The following is a 27382-nucleotide window of genomic DNA, read 5'->3' on the forward strand; positions in this document are numbered from 1 at the left end:
GCGTCGACAGGCTTTCTCGAAGCTCCGGCTCCGAGGAAGTCGTCGAAGCCGTCGACGTTCAGGTCGTCGAGGGACACGCTCGGGGCTCCGGCTTCGAGGGCTGTGTCGACGCCGCCGATATTGGAGGCGCTGCATCTGACGTCGACGCCGATTTCCTCGACGTCGACGCCGATCCTCTCGGCGCCGTTGCCGGTTTTCTCGACGGCGGCGCCGATTCGCTCGACGCCATCGACGCCTTTCGTGTCGGAGGTGCCCCGTGTCTCGGGTGTACCCCCTAGGAAGGCTCTGGCTAAGAGCAGGCACTCTCAGGTGCCTTTCCACCACTTGGATTATATTTCGGAGGCGGATGAGGATTCGGTTGGCCTGGTTCCTGGTCAGGTGCCGGATGACATTGTCTCGGGCCATAGTCAATTTGACGATTTGAGGCAGTCGCTGCATGATGCTAGTGGTCTGGACACCTCTCCGGAGGTGGAATTTGGTCGGCCTGAGCCTGGCTCCCATGCCGATTCCTCATACCGGCGCCTTATGGCTAGGGTGTCTGAGTATCTGGGATGGTCTGCTCCCCCAGGGGAGTTTGTGCAGGATGATCTGACGGACATCCTTGATGTTGGTCCCCCATCTGACCCGGTTCTGCCATTCCATATGGCTTTACAGCGTAGGGTGGCGGCGGCTTGGACTGCTCCGGAGAGTCTCCCGGCAGTGGGCAGATCCTTGTCGCGGAAATACCGTCCAGCCAGTGGCGACCCCTGCTACTTGACCAGGCACCCCACTCCGGAAAGTTTGGTGGTGCAGGCGGCCACGGCCCCGGCAAAGCAGGCGTCGTACCCTACCATCCCTCCTGATAGGGACGACAAACGTTTTGATGGCTGGGCGAAGAAGGTGTTTTCTTCTGGTGGTATGGCGCTTCAGGCGGCCAACTCCATTTGTGCCTTGTCACGTTTCACGCACACTCTGTGGAACTGTGTTGCGTTAGCGGCTGAACATATTCCCGAAGGGGACGAACGGGATGGTTTCCTTGCTTTGGTCCAGGATGGTAAGGATGCCATGTGTGAGTCCGTTCAGTCGGGTTTGGACTTAGCTGAATGCGTCAGTAGGTCCATGGCGGCGAGCACCGTGATACGCAGGTTTGCGTGGTTGCGGAAGTCGGGGTTTGCTCCTGATGTGCAGTCCCGGCTCCTCAACATGCCCTTTGATGGTGAACATCTTTTTGGCAGCAAGGCTGACGAGAGCCTTGAGAGGTTGCAGACCTCAAAAGCTGCAGCGAAGTCGTTGGGCGCTGCAGTTCGCCAACCTCCGCCTTTTCGTCCTAGGGGACAGCAGTGGAGGGGTGGCTCCTTTCGCTATTACTCGTCCTTTGGTAGAGCGAGAGGAGCTGGCAGTCAAAGGGGCCAACGCAGGGGTACCAGAGGTGGACGACAGGGTACCCGTGGTGCCAAGGCCGCTCGGGCAGTTGCCTCTTTGCCCTCAGGTAACGCCGCAGCCGCTCCTACTCAGTCATGAGGCCTTGTCCCATGGTTCGCCGGTTGGGGGAAGGCTGGCGCAGCATCTTGTAGAGTGGCGTGCCATTACTTCGGATGTGTGGGTTCTGGAGATCATAACCCACGGCTACTGTCTTCCCTTTCGGCACAGGCCTCGCGACAATCCACCGGGGAACCTCTCTTTGAAGTGTCCGGATCCGCTCCTTGCGCAGGAAATTCAAGCCCTGCTGGAGAAAGGCGCCATAGAACTGGTGCCTGTAGCGGAGAGGAACAAGGGATGGTATTCCCCTTATTTTTTGATTTCCAAGAAAGACGGGGGATTGAGACCCATCATGGACTTGCGCGGTTTGAACAAACTCCTCAGGAAGGACAAGTTCAAGATGGTTACTCTCTCTCAAGTCCTCCAGGCCCTTCAGCTTCAGGACTGGTTGGTGTCACTCGACCTCAAGGATGCTTACTTCCATGTGCCGATCCATCCCAAGCACAAGAAGTACCTGAGGTTCGCGGTTGGCGACTCGCACTTTCAGTTTCGGGTCCTGCCGTTCGGTTTGACCTCCGCCCCGAGGGTTTTCACCAAGCTCATGGTGGTGGTGGCAGCGCATCTCAGGCAAGGGGGGATTCACGTCTACCCCTACCTGGACGATTGGTTGATCAGGGGGAGCTCTCCCGAGCAGGTCCTGGATCATCTGTCCGTCGCCTGCCACTCCCTTCACAGGCTGGGCTTCTCCCTCAATTTAAAGAAGTCCCATTTGACGCCAACGCAGAGGCTCCAGTACATCGGAGCAGTGCTCGACACTTCCCTGGGGCAGTGTTTTCCTCCCCAGGTGAGGGCTCTTCACATTCAGCAGATGGTGCGCAAGTTTCAGCATGCCCAGACGCTCCCAGCGTTCGAGTTCTTGAGGTTGCTCGGCCTCATGGCATCCTGCATTCTTCTGGTGCCAGAGGCTCGCCTGCGAATGAGATCTTTGCAGTGGGCACTCAAGATGCAATGGTCGCAGTCCTCCGGCAGGATGTCGGACCCGATTCAGGTGCCGCCCTCGGTCGCCCGGGACCTTCTGTGGTGGGCCGTCGAAGGCAACTTGATGAAGGGGGCTCCGTTTTGGCTTCCCTGGCCGGAGGTGACGATCGTGTCGGATGCATCCCTCACGGGATGGGGAGCTCATGCCAACGGGCTGACAGTCAGCGGTCGTTGGTCTCCGTCGGAGTCCAGACTCCATATCAATCTGTTGGAGCTGAGGGCCGTCAGGCTAGCCCTGAGGGCTTTTCTGCCGACTGTGCGAGGGAAGAATGTCCTGATCCTGACGGACAACACAGTGGCCATGCACTACCTCAACAAAAAGGGGGGGGCAGGGTCACTTCCTCTGTGCAGGGAGGCGATGCAGCTCGAGTTCTGGGCCATCCAGCAGGAAGTTTCGATCTCGGCAGTTCATCTGGCCGGAGTCGAGAACGTGACGGCGGACGCTCTGAGCAGGCAGTGCACGATCTCTCACGAGTGGGAGTTGGCTCAGGAGATTCTCCTGGAGATCTTCGCCCTTTGGGGGACCCCTCAAGTGGATCTCTTTGCCTCCAGTGTCAACCGGAAGTGCGAAAGGTTTTGCTCGCGGGAATTTCCTCCAAAAGGAGCCTTAGGAGACGCGTTCGTGGTGGAGTGGTCGTTCCCGCTGCTGTACGCGTTTCCTCCGGTCCCCGTCATCCCGCAAGTGCTGCGGAGGTTACGGAAGTTCGGTTCCCGGATGATCCTCATTGCTCCGGCGTGGGCTCGGAGGACGTGGTACCCGGACCTTCTCGACTTGTCCATCTGCCCTCCACGTCGTCTTCCCTACCGAGACGATCTGCTCTCACGGGAGGGGGGTCAGGTTCCCCATCCAGAGGTCGGATCCCTCAACCTTCACGCTTGGCTTCTGAAAGGTTGAGGTATAAGGATTGGGACCTCCCTGAAGACGTGATGGAGGTGTTGCTTTCGGCCCGAAGGCCCGCAACTAAGTCTCTGTACCGTTGCCGTTGGCGTAAGTTCTGCGACTGGTGCAGAGTTCAGAATGTGGATCCTTTTGCATGTGACATCCCCATGGTTCTGTCCTTTTTGCTTTCTTTGGCCCACAGGGGCTTTCAAGTGGGTACCGTTAAGGGTTACCTGGCGGCGCTGTCCATCTTTAAGCGCTCATCTGAACAATGTTCTTACTTTAAAATCCCTTTAATTTCACAGTTTCTGAAAGGGCTCACTAATGTGTTCCCTCCGTCGCCTTTCCTGGTGCCCGGTTGGGATTTGAACCTTGTTCTTAGGTTTCTTATGGGTGCTCCGTTTGAGCCGTTACATTCTTGCCCTTTGAGGCTGTTGACTTTGAAAACTGTGTTTTTAGTTGCGGTTACTTCCGCTCGCAGAGTGAGTGAGTTACAGGCACTTTCTGTTAAGCCACCCTTCACTGTATTTCACAAGGACAGGGTTGTCCTTCGAGTTCGTCCTTCTTTTCTTCCGAAGGTAGTGACGGAATTTCATTTGGCCCAGAAGATTGTTCTTCCGGCATTCTATCCTCCTCCGCATCCTGGTAAGGAAGAGGAGAGGCTCCATAGGCTTGATCCTAGGAGAGCTTTGAGCTTTTATGTTTCTCGCATGTCCCGGGTCAGAGTGGACGATCAACTCTTTATTGGTTACGCTGGTAAGCGCTTGGGGCAAGCTGTGACGAAACAGACTTTGTCCCGCTGGATTATTTTGGCCATCTCGGAGTGTTACCGCTTGGCGGGCAAGGACCCTCCGGCTGGCTTGCGGGCCCATTCTACCAGGGGCTTGGCTGCATCTACTGCCCTGCAGAGGGGTGTTCCTATTCGCAACATCTGTGATGCTGCCACCTGGGCTTCAGTGCATACATTTGTGCGGCATTATTCCCTCGATTCCATCAGAGGGCAGGATCTGGCCTTTGGCAAGGCGGTCCTTTGCTCTGCTATTTGATTGGCTATTCTAAATTTTGTTTCTAAATTCTTTCCCTCCTCCTTGATTTGGTACTGCTTTGGGAGTCTGTCATAGATATGGAATACGTCGGAGGACCCAATCCCCTCGAAGAACAAGTTACTTTCTTACCTGGTAACGTTCTTTCGATGGGATGGTCCGACGACGTATTCCATATCGCTCCCGCCCTGCCTTCCCCGCTGCAGAATTTCTGTTGCGTTTGCAGCTTACGTTCCGCAAGGCTTTGTGTCGGACTGGCAGTTGACTATTGTCACACGTTCTGGGGGAAAAAACTACAACTGAGGCTACTGGCGTCGTGCGTCCTACTTATCACATCGGATGACGTCGGACGTCGGAGGAGGTCCTCGACGGCGGCGCATCGACGTCATCGACGCAGGACGCAGACGCCGAAAAAGTTTCCGAAGCAGCACAGCTGTGGTGATTACTGTCATAGATATGGAATACGTCGTCGGACCATCCCATCGAAAGAACGTTACCAGGTAAGAAAGTAACTTGTTCTTTGAGCTGCACTGTCCAACTCATGATGAGACCCAATCTGTTAAAAGCAGGCCCAGTCCCATTTTACTCCCCACCTCACTGTATTGATGCTCACTCGTGCCTATGGTCATGGCTCTAGACCTAGTCTATAACCCTTGAGCTCACAGTCATCTAACACCCTCATTGTTCTGCCGCATCCTCGTTCCTCTCCCACCTCTCCCCAACAACAATTAGGCTCTGTTGTCTGGCTCTTCATATGGCTCGCTTCCTGTGTCTCCATCTCTGTTTCTTCACCTTCCAACCGCTTGGCTTTCCTCTCTTCTGGTGGTTTTCTACTTCCCCCCTTTGCCTCCTCTGCTTCCGTCTCTCTTTTTGGCTCTTTTGCTCATTCACACTCTTGTTGTCTCTTCTCCTGCACCTTCAGTGCCTCCTTTTCTCCACTTGCTGCACAGCTACACCAAACTCCCACAATAGTCTGTTCCCTGGATGGGCTTTTATAGTGGTTCCTTCCCTGCCCTTGGGCCGGGCTGTGGTAAGGACTAATATGTGTATCAGTTCTCTAATTGGGATTGGTAGTGTTGGCCCAGTTGCACCTGCTTTAAATTGGTAAGCTTTAGTGGAATGCCAAAACGGGCCAAATGCAGCATATCCGGACTTTGACAGGTCCTCACATTTAAACATAATATTCTGAGCCTGATTTCTTGATGGGGCAGTAGCAGTGACATAGGTCCTGTGGGTGTCCCCTGCCCCAGGCCCCCAGTGTTATGGGGAGCCCCTGCCCTCAACACTTAGCAGGTGGCTGAGCTGGCCCCCGAGTCATCCCCACAGACATCTTACAAGTCAAGCAGACCACATTGTCACATAATGTAATAAAGATAAAGGTGAGGCTTGCTGCTATGTTCCTGTCATTGGTTAGTTCTTGTCTGTGTTCGGTGGGTTGATCTCATGGTCGTTCCTGCTTTGAAGCGCTGATCGTATATTTATCGATTTGGCATATGGTGGTAAGCCTTTGGGCTTTCTATGGCCCCATGGATGTTTATGTTGGTGCAAGGTTGTTCCTAAGTGCATTATCAGGAATTACTTTGATGGTGAAGGCATTGGTCTTCGCCGCTTCTTAACGTCAATTTTGGGAACTGCTGATACATGTTCTTACGTGTGCCTCTAAGATTGGCATAATAAGGTCAGAGGATGCAAGGCACCCTAAAGTTTCATTTAGAAGGAATTTCTTTGTTAGCCCAAAGGGAGGTGAACATTTCCTATTTAGTAGAGGAGTATTTGTAAATTCATGGCAGTTTTATTAGCACTCCGGCAGGGGGGAGGTCAGGCGGCCTCCGAGCCAATAAGGAAACTCAGAATGGGTCCCCCACTCCGAGCCTCCTCTGAAGCAGGATGCCACCATCTTCCCCACCAGGACAAGCAGGTAAGTTCTCCCTGTGCACGCCTGCAACCTCTCCCCCCCCCCTCCGTATCACCATCCCCCTTGCCTGGAGCTTCTTTGTCCTTTGCCGGTGCATGTAATATTTGGTGTTCCCAGTGCTTCCCCATTGCGGTAATGGCTGCCATGGAAAGGGAAAAGAGACTATGCGTAGTTACCTTCTGCCTTGTTCATGGCAAGCATCATTTTTTGTAGCTTTTTTAAAGTTGAGAAATGTCAAACACTCTGTTTCCCAACTTAAAAGAAAAACTGTTCGCATCCCATCATGTTTTACCAGGATCTTAACAGCAATAAACCTCTCCGGTCGGGGTCATTACCGGGTCTGGTAGGTCGGTGTCATTACCGGGTCTGGTAAGCCCCCCTTTAACCAAAGTTTATTGCTTAAGTAAGGAAAAGGTGTGACTGGTTTTGTGTCACCAGAAAGTACCAATAGATGAATGATTCCACAGTGCTACTCTGGGGTGTGTGGCTAGGGAGGTGAGGCCGCTACCCAGTAATCCCCTAAGGGTGGTAAAAAGCGGGGCAACCTCTCAAGGAAAGACTCCCCTTCTGGCCATAGGGACCCCTTTCTGTTTAGGAACCCCCTTGCCCTCTCAATCCTGAGACATTAACACCTCCTCAAAGTATTATTAGCCCACATGAAAGCACTACTGTTATGTATTGTAATTCTTCAACCTATGTTTACTCGGAGGTTGAGCACAGTAAAATCAATAAAAGCCCATGGCATTTGTAAGTCTTTCCTGAAGCTATTGAGACTAGGAGGAACACTCAAGGAAGCATATGAGTGTTCACCCACTGAGTACTGAGACGAGGAGGCCACTAGGAAGAATGAAGATGGGCCAAAGGAAACAGGGGAAGGACTGTGACCTTATGCTGGTGACGACCCATCCTATTTGTTTAAAAAGAGAACCCAGGAGATTGGAAATGGGCGAGAAGACTGAACGCTGGGGTAGCTGATCTGTACTACTGAGGGCGCCAGGGGTAAACCAAGGGAGTCCGCTGCAGCCCGACTGAGCGAGGGCTTACCAGGAAGATTGAAGTTGGAAAACGGAGGCACGACCTTGTGGAGGTGGACCAGCTGTTCCAAGAATGGCGCTGACACCGTTGAGTTGCAGAGGGGCCGTGGAGTCGCCGCGGAGCGCAAGCGATCGAGGAAAGCAGTCAAGGAGGCTGGCACAGTGATCCACTGCCGCTAGAAGAACCAGTGACGTGTCCTGCTCCAAACGCAGGTAATGGGGAACACGGGAGACCCAGTAAGGGAGTGGGGCCAGCCAAGAGCAGCATCCAAAGCGATCTCCCTCGTCCCAGTAGTCAAGCCAAAGCTACAAAAAGGAGAGAGTGTGTGGGGAGTAATCTCCCTTGTCTGTGATAAATACAGAACTACTATAAGTCTGGGAAACCTCTGAAGTAATCTTCCTCCTCTCTGTAACTACCAACAAAGTGCCTTAAGTGTGTATACGAATAAAAAGGATCTCCCTTGTCTCAGAGGGGGTGGTGAATGTAAAGCCAGTGTGAGAAGCTACTGTAGTGATCTCCCTCCTCAGAGAGGCTATGATAATAGAAACTTAAATATCAAATACGTTGCGAGTGATTCACTTCATCACTGTGAGTGAGTGTGATATAAGGGACAAAGATATAAGAAGCTATTGGATTGCCCACTAAGACTCAGAAGGAAGATGATCACCTCAGGACCGGCCTTTCTATTCCTAGTGACCCTTTGAATCTAAGTGCTTTTTTTGAGAGACATTCAAGTACAAAGCGGAGAAGTAACTAAGTCTCCTCAGTGGGAGCAGAAACCAGGAAAAGGAGGATTTTAAGTTCACCCTAAACAGAGTTTGTTTGGAAGGAACTATAAGTGCTCTTGAAAAGTATTGTTTGATCTTGAAGAATCCCTATGTTGTACGAGGAGAAAGGAGTCACTCAAGTAACTAAATACAGAGTCAAGAGTGAAAGGAGGTTCAAGATCAAAAGAGTGTTGTTTATGTTGAATTACCACTGGTGTGTCTCAGACTGTCCTCACGGTTGAAACTTGATAAACCAAGACGAGGAAATCCTTTTCCCGGCTCTTTATTTGAACTTGAACTATTCTCTAGTTATTTGTCACATGATTGTGGTGCACTATTTCAGTAGGAGGCAGTTATCCTCCTGACCTTTCTTTCTTAATTATTTCATTTGTTTAGTGGTAGGGAAAGAAGAGGACTTTTGGGACAGAGGACGGTTATTTTGGTTGAACAGACATCCTGACGACGAGCACCCAGTTATCTTTACTTTAGGTGGGAATTTCCCTTTAGAGCCAGGGAAAAGTATGTGTTGTTTTTGTTATTTAAAATAAGTCTATAGCCAAAATGCCACCTTTGCGCCAGACTCCTGCTTCTGACGTACCACACTACCAACATTTAATCTGAAATCCATGGTGTCTCAAAAGTGTCCATATTCATATCCTGAAAAATCCTTTGCACTTTTAATTGACTGTTCCACAGGAAGTAAAGCCTATTAGTATGACATTTGAGTAGTTGCTACTTTATTGTAACTTGTTAAATATGATAACATACTATGCCTGACCCATTGAAATTACTAACCTCATGTTAAAGCGTTTTTGGCACAATCAACTGAGGGCTGTCACCTACACGTTGACTAGTACATGCAACACAAAGGACTGTCAAGCCTCGCTTAAGGTAGGTGAAGTGGCAATGTAGTGAGGCTCAACTCGAGGAAGGGGGAAATAGGCTAACACAAAGGTACAATTAGTTGACGCACATATCCATAGAAAATACTATCAACATAAGTCACAGTAAAATTACTTGGTGTATTTATCAAACAGTAAATGGTCATAAGAAACACAACACATGCCAATACTATATTGTAGGTCTATTATTTAGTGATAGGCACATTACATATAGAGACAACGGGGGGAAGATGTAAGAACACTTAGTAATAATAGTCAAACAGGATTCCAGTGCCAACAGCACCAGTCTTTACACTTCAGGGAAAATAGATACTGTCACTAATAAAAGTTGCATTGAAATCGGACATTCTCGTTGTTCAGATGGATTTTTAAACCCTGGCCTGGTGGATAAAATTTAGGAGGCCACCCTAGTTATAGTGAACAGGGAAATCTTCTGGGAGATTAGCCAACCCAATCAAGCTAGAATGGAGAGTGGTCAAGCCACAGTCTCAGGAGAGGTGAGTGGGGTCAGGGGTCCACAGTGAGTCCATACAGTGAAATATGCAAGGATTCCAATTAGACAGCAAGTATAAAAAATACAATATTATAGGCCCAAAAGCACACTAGGAATATGAATAGAGCAGGTAATGTTATCACACAATACTAAAAATATAAAGCATATATACACTCAGTTAATTAGAGCAACATTTACATTTCACCCCCATACCTGAGAGGGAAGGTAAGTAGTTATCAACTACAGTCCACAGAAATAGAAACCCTAACTTGTAAAGTCCAACCCTAAGTTCAGTGCGGCCTTGCCCAAAAGTTCCGAAGTACTTTTGTAAGCTGGGTAAAAGTTAGAGAAATGTTCCAGTGGATGTTAAAATCAGTCCAAGAGACTTTCAAAGGAGTTTACTAGCGAGTAAAGTACTTTTCTATCTTTTGGAGGGCTTTTGCAGCGAGTGTTGGCAAAGCCAAAGTAATGTAAAACAAATCAAAGTTCTTCACAAACTTTTAAAAGGTAAAGATAGGGGCACCCATAAGTATAGCGAATACTCGCCACCTGTACTACGATTTTCCCCAAGACTTGGTTGGTCGGAGGAGGATGGCTGGAGTTAGGGTTTCCCGTATTCGAGTCACAGGTGCATGCAAAGTTCCGGTCGCGTCCAGGAGCATAATGCAACCCTTTCCAGTGGACGAATGCATCAGGCACCAATACAGGACTCTTCTGGATACTCTACCAGATGGGGGATGGTCGGTTCCAGCGAATGTCACTGCACCCCGTGACAGGTGTCTCAGTAGTCGCGGTCAAAGAAAGCCTACAGTTCCCGACCCCTTGAAGCTGAGACGTTGACTTTGCTGGAAGACCACTTATGGGACTAGCTAGAGACCAACGTAGGTCCGGGCAAATACGGGGAACAGCAACGCTTCTGGCGCAGTTGCCCAAAATGGAGTTGGTTAGCCCACCGGTTGGCCCGGCGACGCTTCTGAATACTCCATGCTGCAGGAAGGCGAGAAGACTTGGAGACTAGTTGTTCCCACCAGTCCAAGGGGTCCAACCACCAGCAAAGGTCTTCCTAGATCAGTATCCAGAAGGAACTCCACCAGGAAAGCAGCGAGAGTGGGTTGCCAGGCCTTCTTAAGATCAGTCCTCTGGTCTTCTGTCGTCTGCTTAGCTACACAGGATACTTGGCTCCTCTTCAGATCTGTTGGAATGGCTGCAGGAATCCTTATCAGAAATTAAGGTGCGCACAGAAACTCTGCCCTCCAATAGAAAGATTTGCCCCACACCCATGCACTAACAGTGGTCCAATCAGGGACCACTGTGGGGCAAACTCAGGCATACACTCCAGACACACCAAAACCAGTATGTGAATTGGAACCAGCCAGTCCTAACCCACATCCTTGCTTTTAACACACAAGGCCTGTACTAGCCTGTGAAAAGCACTGCTTTCCCAGGCACCTGCATGACTGTAAAAGGCAAGGCATGAAGAAGGCCAAAGAACTAAAAGGCTAAAAAACAAGAGAAACATTTTGTGGCACGTCCATTTTAGGACACTAGCCACAGTCAGTAGCCAAATGTGGGAAACACGAGAAGCCTAAATAAAAATATACCATAGATTGTAAAAATGATATTCCACCAGCTTGCCTTTAGGCTCATCAAAAGTTCTTTGAGTATAGGTCTAGGGTGATACAAAAGTATCCCCATTGCACTGCATTGGAAGATGCATTGTGCAACATGAAAGTTAACTAAAAAGATAACATGTCAAACGACAAAAGGGAAACATGGTTTCCCAGTACTGACAGTCTGAAGGACTAGTCAGTTTCCCCATAGCAAAATAGCAAAAGGCCAGTGGACTTCACTTTCCTGTAAAGTCAGGACGGCGTAAAACAAAAGCAGCACATTTGGGGGTCCATAGAATATGGAGGAAAAGTTGTTCAAAGAGAGAACTTTCCTAACACCCGTTTACAGAAGTGGAAGACAACGTTTTTAAAAAGCATATAAAATCGTAGCAAAAAATCTAGCCTTTGGCCTAAACCTGCCCTGGCCCAAACTGGATGCAGGAAAAATGTCCTGGGGTAGTTATCAAATGTTCGCATACAAATCATCAGGACAAAGTCAACTAACATCTGCGTGTATGTGGAAAAGGTAAGTCATAGTTTTACCCCACAGGTGCAGAATTTGCAAGCAATCCCCGTAGACAACAGAACACAACATGGTGTAAAGAACCGGCTGCCTCAGAAGAAGGTGCAGCACAGTAGGATGAGCCTCAGTGGAAACCTGCCTGCTTAATGTCTCAACCACTATCCACAGGGATCAATGAGGGTAAGGACTGTGAATAACTCTCCACCCAACGGGCGAGAGGCAAGTGCACACAGCATTGTGCAGCATCTTGAGGAGGACCATCTCCGGTTCCGGAAGCACCTCAAAACCTTCCTCTTTGCTTCTGCCTTCTCCTCTCCTCTCCCCTGCTGATTCTACTCTGCCTCGGCACCATGCACCTGGCCACCCTCTGTCCTCTGGGCCCAGGTACCTGCTCGTCTTTCCACCTTCAAGCACTGCCTGAAGGCCACCCCCTGCACTGGGGTCTGTATCTGTACCCATACAGCCCTCCCCTTTTCTTCATGCACTTTCAGACCTACCCAGCCTGCTGCCATAAACCCAGCACTTGCCACTTGCTGGCTACACTCCCATTGTTTGTTGCCTTTTTATTTATTATTGTATTATTTTTGTTTTTTTTCCTTCTTGCTCTGTACTCTCCTTTTGTTCCCCCTTCCATGCACTTCTCCCCCTTCCCCCCTCTACCCTGCACTTGCGCGTTCTCAATGTCACTGGGCCTAGTAAGATCGTTGTTTTTGTTCTCCCCTGTTCCCATTCCCTTGTTGCGCTCTGAAACGCTTGTGTATGAGCACGATAGAAATAAAATATCAATATCAATATTGGTTCCTGAAAAGTCTGTTCCATTAAGGCGAAACAATCCGGTAAGTACAAGAGTTCTTTTCCAGGTGCGTTTACAGGGTCTAAACAGCCAAGGTCTTGGACGCTGGACCAATGATGACCCAAAAGATGGAATAGTAGAACACACGTCCAGCATTTGCGCGGGGCTCTCAAGGTGGAAGCAAAATCAGCCACAAGGGAAAGAACACAGCAAAGCCAGTTCCCACAGCTCCACAAACAGAGAGGGTACCAAGCCACAGAAAACTGCCCCACATTGAAGATAATGGTGGGGCGACCAAGGGTGGTCCTGAAAAGCAGATGCTGGAGTCTAATTCCCTTCCAAGCTATGACACCGACCAGCTATGGCATTAAAGCAGCAAGCTGATGATAAAACTGCCTTGAGAAAGTCCCAGCATTGAAGCACACGAAGGAAGCCAGCAGGGACGATAGAAGGAGCTCAGGAAAGACGATCCTACCCTGAGACCAGCCCAAGCCATAGGGACCAGCTATCATGGTCCGATCTGATCCTTAAAATGCAGCAACGGCAGGAATTCTCTAGCGTGTATGTAGCCTGCCTTTCATGAAAATTCCATCAGAACTCAGTGTAGGCACGGGGTGTCCCCCTAATTATCCCTACATCCACTGGGGCTAGCCTAAGCTACCCCCCTCTTAAGGTGGATTTTGGGAGGCCAGCCTATTATGGTGAACAGGAAAGACACTGAAGCCTAGCCAAACCCAGTCAAATTAGAGTAGCAGAGCGGTAAGGCTTAGACTTAGGAGGGGTGTGAGCGCAGTGTAGTGCTACAATGAGACCCACACAGAGCACTGCAATAATTCCAGTAAAACAGAAGTACAAACAATACAAAATGAATTTTTAAGCCTTTAAAAGCACACTAAGCAATGAAACTGTGAGGTAAATATTATCATACAACTGATATCAAATTGCTATATACTTTCAGCATTTGGCATTCTGACCCCTACACTTTAACTTAAAGACATTTCAGCAAATGTTGGCATAATCATACACAATACTTTCAATAACTTTGTGTAGTAAAGTGAAGAGATAGAAAAACAGTTGATTTGAGACCAGTAATCACAGGCAGGTAATCCAAATAGAAAAATGTAATTAAATCCTGAACAATCTTAGAATTAAATCCCTACCTCTTAGTAAGCCCAACCCTGTGATGGAGTGGGGCCTCGTTCCCTAGTGCTGCCAGTTCCACAAGATATACTGTTCAGGTAGGTTTACTATTGGATTGAGCAGTGCCAATGGTTGTGATTAAGTGTTCCAAAAGTTAGAAAAAGTTCAGGTAAGTATCTCTCCATGTCCAGCCACACTAGGGAAGGCCCAGTGGGCTTCCTTGACTAGACCATCACCAATCTGAGTTGAACAAGTGAGAGATGAGGGGGGGAGGGTTTCAAAACAGGTATGTTAATTTTCCCCCTTATTCTGACTTTTCAAGAGACTACTTCAGATGTTCCGTAAATCTTCTGGTCACATTTACTTATGTGATTGACCCAGTCGAAGGAGGCCCAGCGGTTAGTTTTGGTCATTCGCAGTACTTGTATTACGGTTCCAGAGACTGCTCAGCTGGTCACCCTTGACACGAAAGGAAGAAGACTTCTACGGTGCAGGCAACCTCCAAAGACCTCCCTGGAGTGAAGAAGACTGGATTCAAAGGGAGCCACCACCGTCAGGTGGTGACCGGCGATCTTGAGTTGGCGAATAATGGATCAGGCCCTGCATGCCTTCTGTTGAGATTGAAAGGCTGAAAATGCAGGAGCATACAACGTGTAGCACATGTTGAAGATCCTCCATGTTCCAAGGATGCACTCGCAACGATAACGACTGCAATGAACTCACCCAGGAGAGAGCTGCTCAATCCATGGGCTGATCCATCAACACTTCCGAAGGCTCATGTGAAAAACCAAAGCGTTTTTCCATTCCCACTCCCAGGGAATCTTCCAAACAGATGGCCACGGGACAGCCATCGCTTTTGGAGCCTGCCCCTGGGGGCGGACAAGCAAGGGAGGATCACCAGGGTGCAGGTTGCCTTGGGATTGGTAAGGGATTACTGGAGGTTGAGACATGGTATCCCCCTTTTTCCTATACCCCCCTGCCTGACATTTCCTCTTCCTGCATGGGCTATTGTGAGTCCTATCCCATTCTCTTCTCCCCATTTCCAATATGTACTGAGTGGAGGAAGAAACAGCTGAGAGCAGTGCAGATTACCCATAGGAATAAAATATGGAAAACCTATCATAGAAACAACGACCATTTCTATGCATGTCCCCCTAATAAGGCCAGGCAGGGTCAGGCATTTAGCTACACTGGCAAACACCTCAATCCAATTGAGAACAGAACCAAGTACAAAACGTGGAACCCAAACTCGTGGAGAGAGAACGAGCAGGAGCAAAAGGATGAGAATCCAGGAAGGCAAAGGCGAGTCCATGGTGAGCGAACTAGGTGACAGACAGCTGATCAGAGGCTACTAAGAACCAGGCCTGTCAGAACGGGAGGCCGAGACGCTACATGGCTGCAGGCTGAAGCAGACGAAAGCGTAGCGAGGGAGCCATGTCTCCAAGAAGCCGAAAGGGTTCATCAAAGGAAGCCACGCTGCTGGTTAATCGCTCCGAACTATGTGCCAAGAGATTGCTCGTTTCCCTGGGACAGCGGGCCATCCAGGAAAGTCTGAGGGGCAAGTGGGTGTGATCCTAACCGCCTGATAAGACAATGTGAAGGCTGCATTGAAGAAAGTATAACCAGTGAGTTCAAAGTGATGAGAGAGCCCGGTTCTGTGAAGACATTAATGATTACTAAGTTGCAAGCCGCAGTACGCGTAAGAAGTGAGATGCGTTGAAAGCTTTTATTGTTTGAACTGTGACGAAACAACGTAACAGAGCTATCCTGTGGAATACTGCATTATCAGAAGTCTCTGTGAAATGTAAAAGCATAGTCCAAAGTTGATGAAAGTGAAAGCCGATGGGAAAGGCTGCAGAAAAGAATATTGAGTAAAGAAGGATCCCGAGGGGGATCGAATGAAACAGAACTAAATGAGTGATGGAACTGAAAAGCAAATGGTACTTGTCATGGTGCTAGAGACAGGTTTATGGAAAGGAACTCCAATAACCAGAATGCAACAGTGTTCGGAGTGGTCAGGCATAGGAAGTAGTTAATCTATGCTGTATCGAAAGTCTTCGACATGAACCGCATGGTGAAAGCAGGGGAATGAAACCGCGAAAGTGAAGATAATGTTGTGCTATGAAATGAACAAGAAGTGAATGATGCAAGAGAGATCCAACCAGAGAACCAAAGGCCCACGCTCAGGATCCAATTTCCTCCTGGCCTCATTCCTGCAAGTAAGATCCAACCTGAGAGATCCAATGAGAGAACCAAAGGCCCACGCTCCGGCCCCGTTTCCTCCTGGCCTCATTACTGCAAGTAAGATCCAACCAGAGAACCAAAGGCCCACGCTCAGGCCCCGTTTCCTCCTGGCCTCATTCCTGCAAGTAAGATCCAACCTGAGAGATCCAACCAGAGAACCAAAGGCCCACGCACAGGCCCCGTTTCCTCCTGGCCTCATTCCCGCAAGTAAGATCCAACCTGAGAGATCCAACCAGAGAACCAAAGGCCCACGCTCCGGCCCCGTTTCCTCCTGGCCTCATTCCTGCCTCCACGTCATCCCTGGAAGCTGCTGGTTGCCCATCGTCATCGTAGTGGATGGATACGACTACCGATGGATCTCCGCTTCAGCATACCATAAGGTTACGCTTACAGCGTTTCCATGACCCATCCACAAGTGAGGTACTCCCTGTGCCATCCTCTCTTGCACTGTGCCTGCAATCTGCCGTGTTACTATCCCCATTCATAACCCCTTGCCAACCTGCGCTAGTGCCCAACTAAACGGCTCCTACTGTGCCTCCTAACACGGTGCCCATTGTCTACTCCTCATGCTCAGTAGTGAGGTGGGTCGTAAACAGAGGAGCGCCTCCCTGATCACGGAGTCTCCCGTCCTCAAATGAACCTGCCCGGTGAACTGTCCCATACCTTTCCGCTCATTTGCCGTCTGTTAACCACTCAACACGAGCTATACGGCACTACTGTACTAACATTGCCTGACGCCTGCACACATCTTCCTCATTAAACAGGCACCTTCTGCCTAACTCCACTTGGATCCCTCTACTATTAGTATTGTGCTTCCGCTTTGTCCTAGTAACCATGTAATCCATTGTTGTAACATGTCGTCGTTACTAAAGACACTATTTCCTGGCTTTGCACACTGCGTCCTATTACAGCCTACTGTTCCACACAGCTTAGAGTACACATTGAATGCACTTTGTACTGCCACCTGTGCTCACTGTCAAAGCTCAACATCAGCGCTCCCTATCGGAATATGGCACCTTTTGAGCAATTCAGGTGCCTAGATATTGTGCCACTGCCTGATTTGCACCTTGATATTGTACCACTGCTAGGTTTTGCACCTCGATATTGTGCCACTGCTAGATTTTGCACCTTGATATTGTACCACTGCCTGATTGGCACCTTGATATTGTGGCACTGCCTGAATTTGAACCCTGATATTGTGCCACTGCCTGCATTTGAACCCTGATATTGTGCCACTGATTTTGCACCCTGATATTGTGCCACTGCCTGAATTTGCACCCTGATATTATGCCACTGACTGATTTTGCACCTTGATATTGTTCCACTGCCTGATTTATGCACATTGATACTGTGTTCCCACTTTCAGCTTGCACACTCTAGCCTCCTTGAAAGTATTACTAAATGCAGCCATTCATGCCCACCCCTATTCCCAGTTCTATGCCACTTAGCTCCAGCGCTCCCCGCTCCAACATGCAAGACATGCCCCTGAGACTCCCTAAATCAGATGCCATGCCCCCTTCCTCCTTCCTACCCTCCTTCAGCCTCCACACACAATCCAGTCAGAAACCCTACTCCCTAGATGTACCCACCTGAACTACCTAGACCGTAGACTCACTATGCTGAGTTGTCGAACTGAGCGTCACCTATACCAAGTGTGCCTGAGGTCAATACGGCACAGAAACCAACTGCTGGGGGCGCGCTCATCTCACACCTCAGCCCCCTTGAATCCTAAATCACACACACATTCACCACACCCCACTAACCACGTAGCTCCCTGCTACGCCGCTGGCTTCCTACATCGCTCATCCCAAGTCATCCCTAGGTACACTCACAACTAATCCAAGCACTCCTCCCACTCCACTCCAATGTGCCCTCATAAACGCATGTTCACTCCTAGCCCACGCTACAGAGATCCGTGACCTCCTTACTAACCTTGACCTAGTCGTCCTTGCCATAACAGAATCATTGCTTCACGAAGCAGCAGGACCGGCTATCTCACTAGCCCCCCCACCAGGCTACACCATACTCCGGCAGGACAGACTACTCATGAAAGGGGGTTGGGGGGGAGTAGCGTTCATACTCAAGGAATCCTTGTCCCTCAGACAAACTCTCCACTGGGAGGCAACTCAGACTCTATAACCGTTACATTCTCCCTCTCCCCTAAATGCACCATTGCCATCCACATTATCTACCGACCCCCAGGCCCGTTGCTAGACTTTCAGGAAAACCTACTTCATTTCCGAGGGGAAAACTTGAAAACCACTACCAAATCCCTCCTTCTGGGAGAACTAAACGTGGGCCTTAATGACCCCAAAGACAAGCAAGCCAAATCACTTGCAAAGGCACTGCAGGACCTGGGATTTCTGCAGCGAGTCACTAACCCCACTCACTCTAAAGGACGCACTCTAGACTGGGTGGCAGACCACAATTGCACCGCCGACATCAGCTCCAACACCCCATCCCCTGGACCGACCACCACCTGATTCACTTCTCCATCCCGACCACCACCAAAGCCACTAATCCAAACAATCCTTCACCACCAACCCTAGCCAGGAGTGCCCATAAATTACCCCAAGACACGCTTCTACCTCTTCTGCAGGTTCCAGCCCTCAAGCCTCCTTTCTCCAACGACCCCCTGGTCTTGGCAGAATTATATAATCGACTCCATAGCTCCTCTAGAAAGAAAAAAAGCCAAAGCAACGAAGCACGCCAACTCCTGGTGCACATCAGAACTTCAGGAATTACGCACCCTCAAGAGCATCGCACTTACCAAGTGGCAAACTAACCCACAAGACTCCACTAAAGATGAATACAAAAAATGGTCTACCCAATACAAAAAAGCTATTATCCTACCCAAATCCTCCTCCTACAACACGAGAATTACGAATGCCAAATCTGACTCCAAAGAAATGTTTGCCATATTCAGGGAGCTTGCCACCCCTGCTTCCACCACCCAAGACCTTGTGAATGATTAATCCTGGTGCTCAAGCATTCTAACAGCCATGCTCAATAACATAGACCTACTGCAGAGCAAATCTCATGCCCACCATAATGCCTTGTCCAGGTCTGACCCGCCCACTAAAAACACCAACACCCAGGAGAAGGCACTCCTCTCATTCAGAGAGGTCTCAGAAACTGAAGAACTAGCCCTCCTCAAACACATAAAACCTTCCAACTGCAAAGGTGATATCTGTCCTGCCAATATCATCAAAGACTGTGCAGACACCCTAGCACCATTCTTTACAGAATTCATAAATGCATCATTCAAATCCGGCATTGTCATACCATGCCTTCAAGAGGCTTGGGTACGCCCCCTCTTGAGAAAACCATTGCTAGACCCGTCCTCACTTAACTACTACCGGCCCATCACCACTGTTCTTTTCCTGCAAAAAATTCTTGACAAAGCAGCATACACCCAAATACAGAAGCAATCCGGTTTCCGCCCAGGCTACAGAACTGAATCTGGCCTAATGGATCTAAAGAACCAACTATCTAAAATTATGGACGAAGGCAAGCCAGCTCCTCTCCTCCTTTTGGATTTATCCGCAGTCTTTGGTCTTGTGGACCATAAGACCTTATGCAGTCATCTCACAAACTCGGTCCAATTCACCCCTGAAGCCGCAATCTGGATTACCTCCTTCCTGGAAGGGAGAGTCATGAAGGTTTTCTCCGATCAGGCCTGTGCGGCACCCACCACCATTCACTGTGGATTCCCACAGGGTTCCTGCACCTTACCCACCCTATACAATATATTTACCAAACCCCTCTTCGACAAGCTGGATGCTCTCGGCATAGCATACAAAAACTATGCAGATGACGCACAGGTCCTCCTCCCAATCTCTGGCTCATACAAAAAACATGCTGAGACACTGCATAAGACATATGCCACCATCCAAGCCTAGATGGAAGCCAACGGGCTCTGCAACAACAGGGACAAAACCAAAATCATCCTGGACGGCCCCAAGGAATGCTGATCAAACTTGATAAACAATACAGTGCCTTTACCATAGACAACACGCAAATCACTGTCTCGCCTACAGTAAAGACATTGGGGGTGTACCTTGACTCCACTCTCTCTATATAGAATATATGTATAAGGACTAAGGCTACCCCTCCCTTTAGACACTTACAGGGGTTAATCACCACACATTTAACAGATATTAGTATTTAATCTGTACATGTATTACAATAGATGGGTGTATGGACATTATTGCTATACTCTAAGTCACACAATACTAATCCTCTCACAGTGTCTGAGCCACATCTTAAGTAACAAGACATGTTTGTAAATATATGATGAACCATTGTGGGCACAAAAAACTCTTGTAGCACAAATTTGTTACTACGTGTCTAGAGATGTAAACTTCCTCCTGTAGGTTTTATTATGTAATACTTGAAAATAAAGAATCTTTTTGTGAAATTAAATTCTGGTGATCTATTGTAATACATTGTTACCTGTTAAGCCCACCCTCATGACATAGGCCCCCCTATAACAAAAAAGAGGGTCCCACTACACCCCAACAGGGGTGGACTGGGAACTAAAAGAGGCCCTGGAAATGGAAATAATTACTGGGGAGCAAAAGAGGCCCTGGAAATAATGGTCAAATGTGCCTCATATGACACATTTTCAGCAAGCCCAATGCTTTTCCTATGAGACAATTTGGAACTACCACACAAAAGAGGCCCAGGGTGCAGAGGCCCACCGGGAAATCTTCAGAGTTCCCTATAGCCCAGTCCACCCCTGCCAACATATATGCACTCCACTTCTCTGTGACACGCCAGGCCGGCGCCATTGCCTCCTCGGCTTCATTCACTACGAAACTGATCAATGCAGTTAAAGCCTACCTGTCAACTCAGAATTGTCTAGCAATAGCCAGAGCCACCATTGGGGCAAACCCAGACTACTGCAACGCTCTCTTGGCTGGCACATCAGTTAAAAATCTCAACGGACTACAAATCATTCAAAATAATGCCCTCAGCGCTGCACTAAATATCCCCAAGAGGGAGCATATCTCCCAAGCTAAGTGCGATGCACACTGGCTCCACGTCAAAGAACGCATCATTTTCAGGACACTAGCCATAACGCATAAATACCTCACATGCACAGCCCCCCCTTATCTCTCAGAAAAAGTAGTCCGATCCACTTCCTCCAGACCCAAATGCTCACCCTTCTCAAACCAGCTATACATCCCTACCTGCAAAAGGGCTAAAGCGGGCAGCTCCAGCTTCCAATTCCTAGCGCCAAAACAGTGGAATTCCCTCCCTAATACACTAAGGAATGAGACTTCCCACCTCGCCTTCCGCAAAGCACTCAAAAACGAGACTCTTTAACTAGTCCACACCACACCCCTAGGTTCACCCTAACATCTGTTCCTAGAAGGTATCAACACTGTCCGGTTCCCCTGTAACTGTTGAACCCTAGAGCTCGCCCCCATTTTAACAATGTCAGGTTTACCACCATCTGTCTGGTATTAGGTTCCCTGTAACCAAGAACCACAGACAGACTGTCTTGTCAAGTTGTTGTTCCCTCTGTTTCATGTAATAACTTTTGGACCATAGAGCCCCCCCTCCCCCCCCCATTGTAACAATGCCACGATTACCACCACCTGTCTGATAATAGGTTCCCTGTAACCACGAACCACAGAAAGGCGGTCTTGTCAAGATGTTCTTCCTTCTGTTTCATGTAACTAAGTAAGCCTTCATGTAACAGCACATCGATGCCCGAGGGCCGCTTGTGCGCTTTATAAATGTAAAAATAAATAAATCCAACCAGAGAACTGTGTGAAGTTAAGAGAGTATTGAAACAGGCAAGGGAAACTTGAGGAGGAGAACATAGGTGAAATAGAATTGTGTTACCTTGAAGTGTTCAACTGGATGAGGGAAGCCTGAGAGAGGTGCATACTGTGCACTGGATGAGAGAACTATTGATCTGCCTTTTTGTGGACTGTTTGGGACAAACTAAACCTTTGACAATCCCAACAAGGGAGGAGGTGTAGGGTCACTACCACTGTGCAGAGAGGCAATGCAGCTCTGGTTCTGGGACTTCAAGAAGGAATCTCCATATCAACAGTTCATCTAACCAGAGAGGCGAACACGGCAGCGGATGCTCTGAGCAGGCAGAGCACAGCCTGCCACGAGTGGGAACTAGCTCAGGATGTCCTTCAAGAGATCTTCACCCTTTGGGGAACCCCTGAAGTGGATTTGTTTGGGGCCAGTGTCAACCATAAGTGCAAACTATTCTGATCCAGGAATTTTCCCCCAAGAGGAGCTCTAGGGGACGCGTTCGTAGTGGACTGGGAGTTCCCACTCCTGTGTGTGTTTCCTCCAGTCCCCCTCATTCCTCACGTGATCAGGAGCTTGGGAAAGTTCAGGAAATCCATGATCCTAATTGCCCCAGATTGGGCCAGGAGGATGTGGTACCCAGACCTTCTGGACATGTCCATCTGCCAATGCGTCTTCCACAAAGTGAAGACCTTCTCTTGCGAGAGGAGGGTCGGGTTCTCCATCCAGAGGTCAAGAAACTCAACCTTCACGCATGGTTTCTGAGCCGTTGGGATATAAAGATTGGGACCTTGGGTATGAAATTAGAGATTTTGCTTTCGGCCAGAAGGCCAACAACAAAATCCTTGTATCACTGCTGTTGGAATAAATTCTGCAGCTGGTGCAGAATGTGGACACTTTTCTTTGCAATACACCTATGGTGTTGTCTTTTTTGTTACATTTCACAAATCTGGGTCCGGATTGGGACCATTAAAGGATACTTGGCAGATCTTTTAATCTTCACTCGCTCGTCGAATGAGGTATCATTCTTCAAGATGCCGTTAGTGATATAATTTCTGAAGGGGCACACTAACATGTTCCCTCCATCTTCTTTTCAAGTTCCAATTTGGGACCTCGATATTGTACTAAAATTCCTTGTGTGCTTCTTTTGAGCCACTCCATTCATGTCCAATAAGATTGTTGTTCTTAAAAACCATCCTAATAGTTGCATGAAAATCAGCCTGCAGGGTGAGCCAGCTACAGTCCTTCTCTAGTAAGCCTACATATACTACCTTCTTTAAGGACAGCGTAGTTCTTGAAGTCAGCCAACTTTCCTTATGAAAGTTGTATCAGACTTTCATATGTCCCCGAAAAATTGTTTTGCTATCATTTTATTCGTCTTCGATCCTAGTAAGGATGAGGAGAGGCTACATAGGCTTGATCCAAGACGAGCACTTGGCTTTTGTCAAGATGACCAACTTTTGTTGAGTACACAGGTCAAATGTTGGGACTGGCAGTCACAAAACAAACTTTGTCTAGATGATCATTTTGGACATTACGGAATGCTGCAGATTGGCTGAAAGTTCCCCCAGAAGGTCTTGGGGCAGAATCGACAAGGGGCATGGCCATGTCTTCTGCTTTACAACAAGGGGTGCCGATACATGATATTTGTGCGGCAGCCACATGGTCTTCCATTCACACGTTTGCAAAATATTGCTGTCTGGATTCATCCTCAGGACAGGAAGGATGATTTGGGAAAGCAGTCCTACATTCAGTCCATGACCATCTTAAATCTGAAATTTCTTACTCCCTCCAAAACATAACATTGCTTAAAGATGAGGAATACGTGGGAGGACACAATCCATTCGAAGAACAAGTCATTTACCCCTGATAACGTTCTTTCGACTGCATGTTCCTCCCACGTATTCCTCGTCGCCCCTTGCAGCCTACCTCACTGTAGAATTCCGAGGCATTACATTGATACTGGCTGGTGCCAGTATTTCTGCAAGAAGAAGGCATAAAAACAGAACTGAAGCCAATGGGTGCTGCGCATGCTATATATACACCTACAATGATGTTGAACCTGAGCTGGAAGCCCTCGAGAGACATCGTGGCGATTGCGTCGACGCACAGCACCCTCTACTGGAAGCCGGAAGGGAAGATATCGAACGATGAGGAATACGTGGAAGGAACATCCGGTCGAAAAAATGTTACCAGGGGTAGGTCACTTGTTCTTCTCTGACCCCTTCAGTGACATTCTCATGTCTGTAATGCAGTGCACTGCACACTTCTCATCTCAGTAGATCTTTCATGGGCCCTTGGAAAACTAGAAAAAACAGCATTAGCTCAACACTGAACTAAGTATGCACACTAGATGACTCACACCAACTCTGCCCCTTCCCACATGCAGGAAAGGCATTCCATTGGACTTAATTACCTCCCGCCCTAACACTCTTTAGCGTAGGTAAACTATTCCACTAGGCTGAATCACTGAATCCTAAACTTGTGAGGGTCAACTTAAACCAATCAGAATCCTTAAACAGCCTGCAAAGAACATCAATTTCCACTACATAGAACTCGCATACGCCCTCACCTTTTGTACTGCCAGAGGTTCACATGTATGTCTGTACTGAAAAGAAATCTAATATCATCAAACTGGTGGGGTCCTTTGTGCAGAGAGTTAGGAGAAGATTATTTTATGATCAACTTCTAGAGCATTTGTGGTCTAGTCGAGACCCCTTTATTCTCCAGTTATCTCACGCATCGTTTCATGGTGTTTAGTTATTTGGTGTGCCAGGAGAATTAGTTTATAGGCTTGATTGGTTTATAGGTGAACATCTTCACTGTGGTGTTAGGAGTAAACTATGCACCTAGTGTATTCATGTTTATGATGTTGGGAAGGTGCACTTACTACAAGACAAACTTCATATGCTCCGTCAGTATGATACCAGAAGAAGATTAGAGTTGTGCTTCTAAATGTTCTTTCTTCTGGGGTCTTGCCTGTTCGGGTAACCTGTGTTTCTTATTTAAGGTTTGACAAGCTGCTGTACGTGGGTGTGAACGAGGACCGTGAATCCCAGCTGCGAGTGCTTAAGGCCATCACTAGAAAGTGAGTGCTTCTTGTAATCAAAACTTCATTCTGCACTTAACATAATAAGTGTTTCTCCAAAATAACGCTATCAGAGTAGCTTTAAATATTCCTAACAGAGCCCACATCTCCACCTTTAGGAAAAATATCCATTGGCTAAAAATCAAAGACAGGATCACCCTCAAAATACTCTCCCTCACATCCAAATGTCTTAACAACATTGCCCCCCCCCTTATCTGGCCAATAGAATCCACAGGAGAACCTCAAACCGTCCCACTAGACTGACCAACGCCTTCACCTTAGTGATGCCTAGATACAAAAAGAGTACAGCCGGCGGCTCTAGTTTCCCAATCATAGCTGCGCAAACTTGGAACAAACTCCCGTTGGATCTCAGAATGGACCAACCTTACTCTAGTTTCAGGCGAAAAGTCCTCACTTGGATCCATGCCAATGACACTTAGCTTGACCTTCCCCTCCCACATAGACACTAGACGTCTGCAACCAGCTGAATGACATCCGATCAACTAGACTGAACCGTAGTTCCGCATTTTTTCTTCTTTTCCTTCTGCTTTCCTTCTATACTTACCGTTGATCTAACGTGAACTGTATAAACTGCACTTTTCTTGATTTAACTGCGAACTGCATAAATTGTATTTCTCCTGTAACTAAGTTCTTAAGTAATCTTGTACTGTTTGCGCCCAGCTACCCCTTCGGGTTTGGTTCTGCGCTATACCAAATAAACAAACAAACAAACAAACATGGACTCTGTGGAACTCCACTCTTGCTTTTTCTTGGCCTCCTGCTGATACTGGCCAGTTGTTCTACTTGCAGATTGTATACTCACTGCCCTCTCCCATCCATACCTTCTATGCTGCATGTGGCACAGCTCACCCATGCACACTGGAACAGTGTTTTCTCCACAGATGTTTCTATTCCCCCCGCTCCACAGCAGCAAAGTATCTTTCTGGGAAGATAGTTCACCCAACCCTTCATTTGCTCAGTTTTCTCTCTTGTGCATGTTATTCCTGGCAGATGCTCCCACTCAACTTGGCCATGCTTTCTTCCCAGAAGAGTGTCTCTTCCCATGTCCATGTGTTCTCCAGCAGAGATGCGTGAGGGCATCATGAAGCAAGACACAGACAACAGATTCAAAGTTCAGATAAAAAGTATTTATTAACTTAAATGTCAGGCTGGTGTGAGGCCTAACTTGCCCTATGCTGGGGTGGGATTTCCCTACCTAAATAAACTGAGGAAAGTCTGAGTCTGTAAGTTCAACTTAAAAGTCTGTCTGCGTCCAAAACCTAAACATGCCCTCACAACTAAAGTTAAACAATGTGTAGGGATGTCAGCAACCAAAGTAACAGGGTTAAAATGAAAGTTGGGAGCTTCTTCCAGCTCCTGGCTTGCTCTTGGCTCCCTTCCCCAGGTTCAAGACAGTTTCAACAAAAGGGTCTTGGGGTTCCCTTCCCCAAGTACAACACAGTTCCACAAATGGTCTCAGGGTTTCCTTCCCCAAGTTCGACACAGTTCTGTAGTCTTCAAATTCACAGTCTCGTCACTTATTTAGTTTGCCTTTTCTTTCCGTCACTTGAACAATGTAGGCCGACCAGCCTCAGCCTCTTGATTTCTCTTGGTTTACTCCAAGGAAGGGTTCCTTGGTCTAGGCACAGTTGTCAGACCACACGGTCCACCCATCACAGGTCACGCAACCGATAACCATTGGCACATAACAACAGTCCATTCTTTCCATAGGACTTCCTTGACAACAGAGGTTTCCTTTTTTAAAAAAAACCTTTATTTATTTCTGACAGAAAGCAAACAGTATCCGGCATGGCAATCGTATCATATGATAGAATTATGATACATTCAAATTTCCATAATATACAGTAAGGAGTGAATAAACAGAGCAACTGAACATGAAATACAGAGAGTCAATAACATGCACAACCGTATAGGGCCGAGGGATGGGAGCCGCCATTTAGTCAGCGCTGTCACTCAATATGGTTTGCAGTGTTCAGGAATGCACGAAAGCCTAGCCAAATATTGCCTGGCCTTGATCTGCCGGGAGAGCGGCCCCATACTCGCACTCAAACTCCTGTGATATGATATGATCGTTTATTTATATAGCGCCTATACACAATGTGTTTCAAAGCGCTTCAAGGCAAGGGAGGGAACAAGGGAAAAAACAATGACATTCTTACAGGCCATGAACAGTAAGGATGTGAAATTAACTATCGTACTCGGCCTGACGACATTTCAGATAGTGCAAGAGATAAAACATAGATAAGGAACGGAGGGGGAGAGTGGGAAGGAAATGGAAACAGACAGGCGACTACCGTACTAGGCCTGACGACATTTCTGGTAGAGCCGGAAAAAAAACAAGAGGTGAGGGAGAGGGGTGCAGAAAGGTAGAGGAGGAACAAAACAAGCGACTATCATATTAGGCCTGACGACATTTCAGATAGTGCTGGAGGGGGGTTGGGGAGGAAAAAACCAGCAAGGGGAGGGAGGAGGAGAAAGACGAGGTTGCTATCATAATAGGTCCAGGGACAATTCTGATAGAGTAAGTGCATAGAAGAAAGTAAGGGGAGGAGATAGGAAAAGGGAGAAGGGAAAGGAGGAGAGAACAGAGAGTTAGCAGTCAAGAGTGGAGAAGCAAGAGGGGGAGAGTGAATACAATTGCAGAAGTCAGT

The 27382-nt window shown here is 48.1% G+C and overlaps 1 protein-coding gene across 1 annotated transcript in view; it reads left to right on the forward strand.

Annotated features, from left to right (window-relative positions):
- The window catches only part of PEX6 (peroxisomal biogenesis factor 6), an 846859-nt gene that overhangs the window by 667513 nt on the left and 151964 nt on the right, over positions 1 to 27382 (forward strand). Inside the window, exon 15 of the mRNA XM_069608917.1 lies at positions 24633 to 24710. Coding sequence (XP_069465018.1) covers positions 24633 to 24710 — 78 coding nt within the window. The remainder of the gene's footprint in view (positions 1 to 24632; positions 24711 to 27382) is intronic.

Source organism: Ambystoma mexicanum, chromosome 4q, assembly GCF_040938575.1.
Source record: "Ambystoma mexicanum isolate Mex_15411 chromosome 4q, UKY_AmexF1_1, whole genome shotgun sequence".
NCBI classification, from domain to species: domain Eukaryota; kingdom Metazoa; phylum Chordata; class Amphibia; order Caudata; family Ambystomatidae; genus Ambystoma; species Ambystoma mexicanum.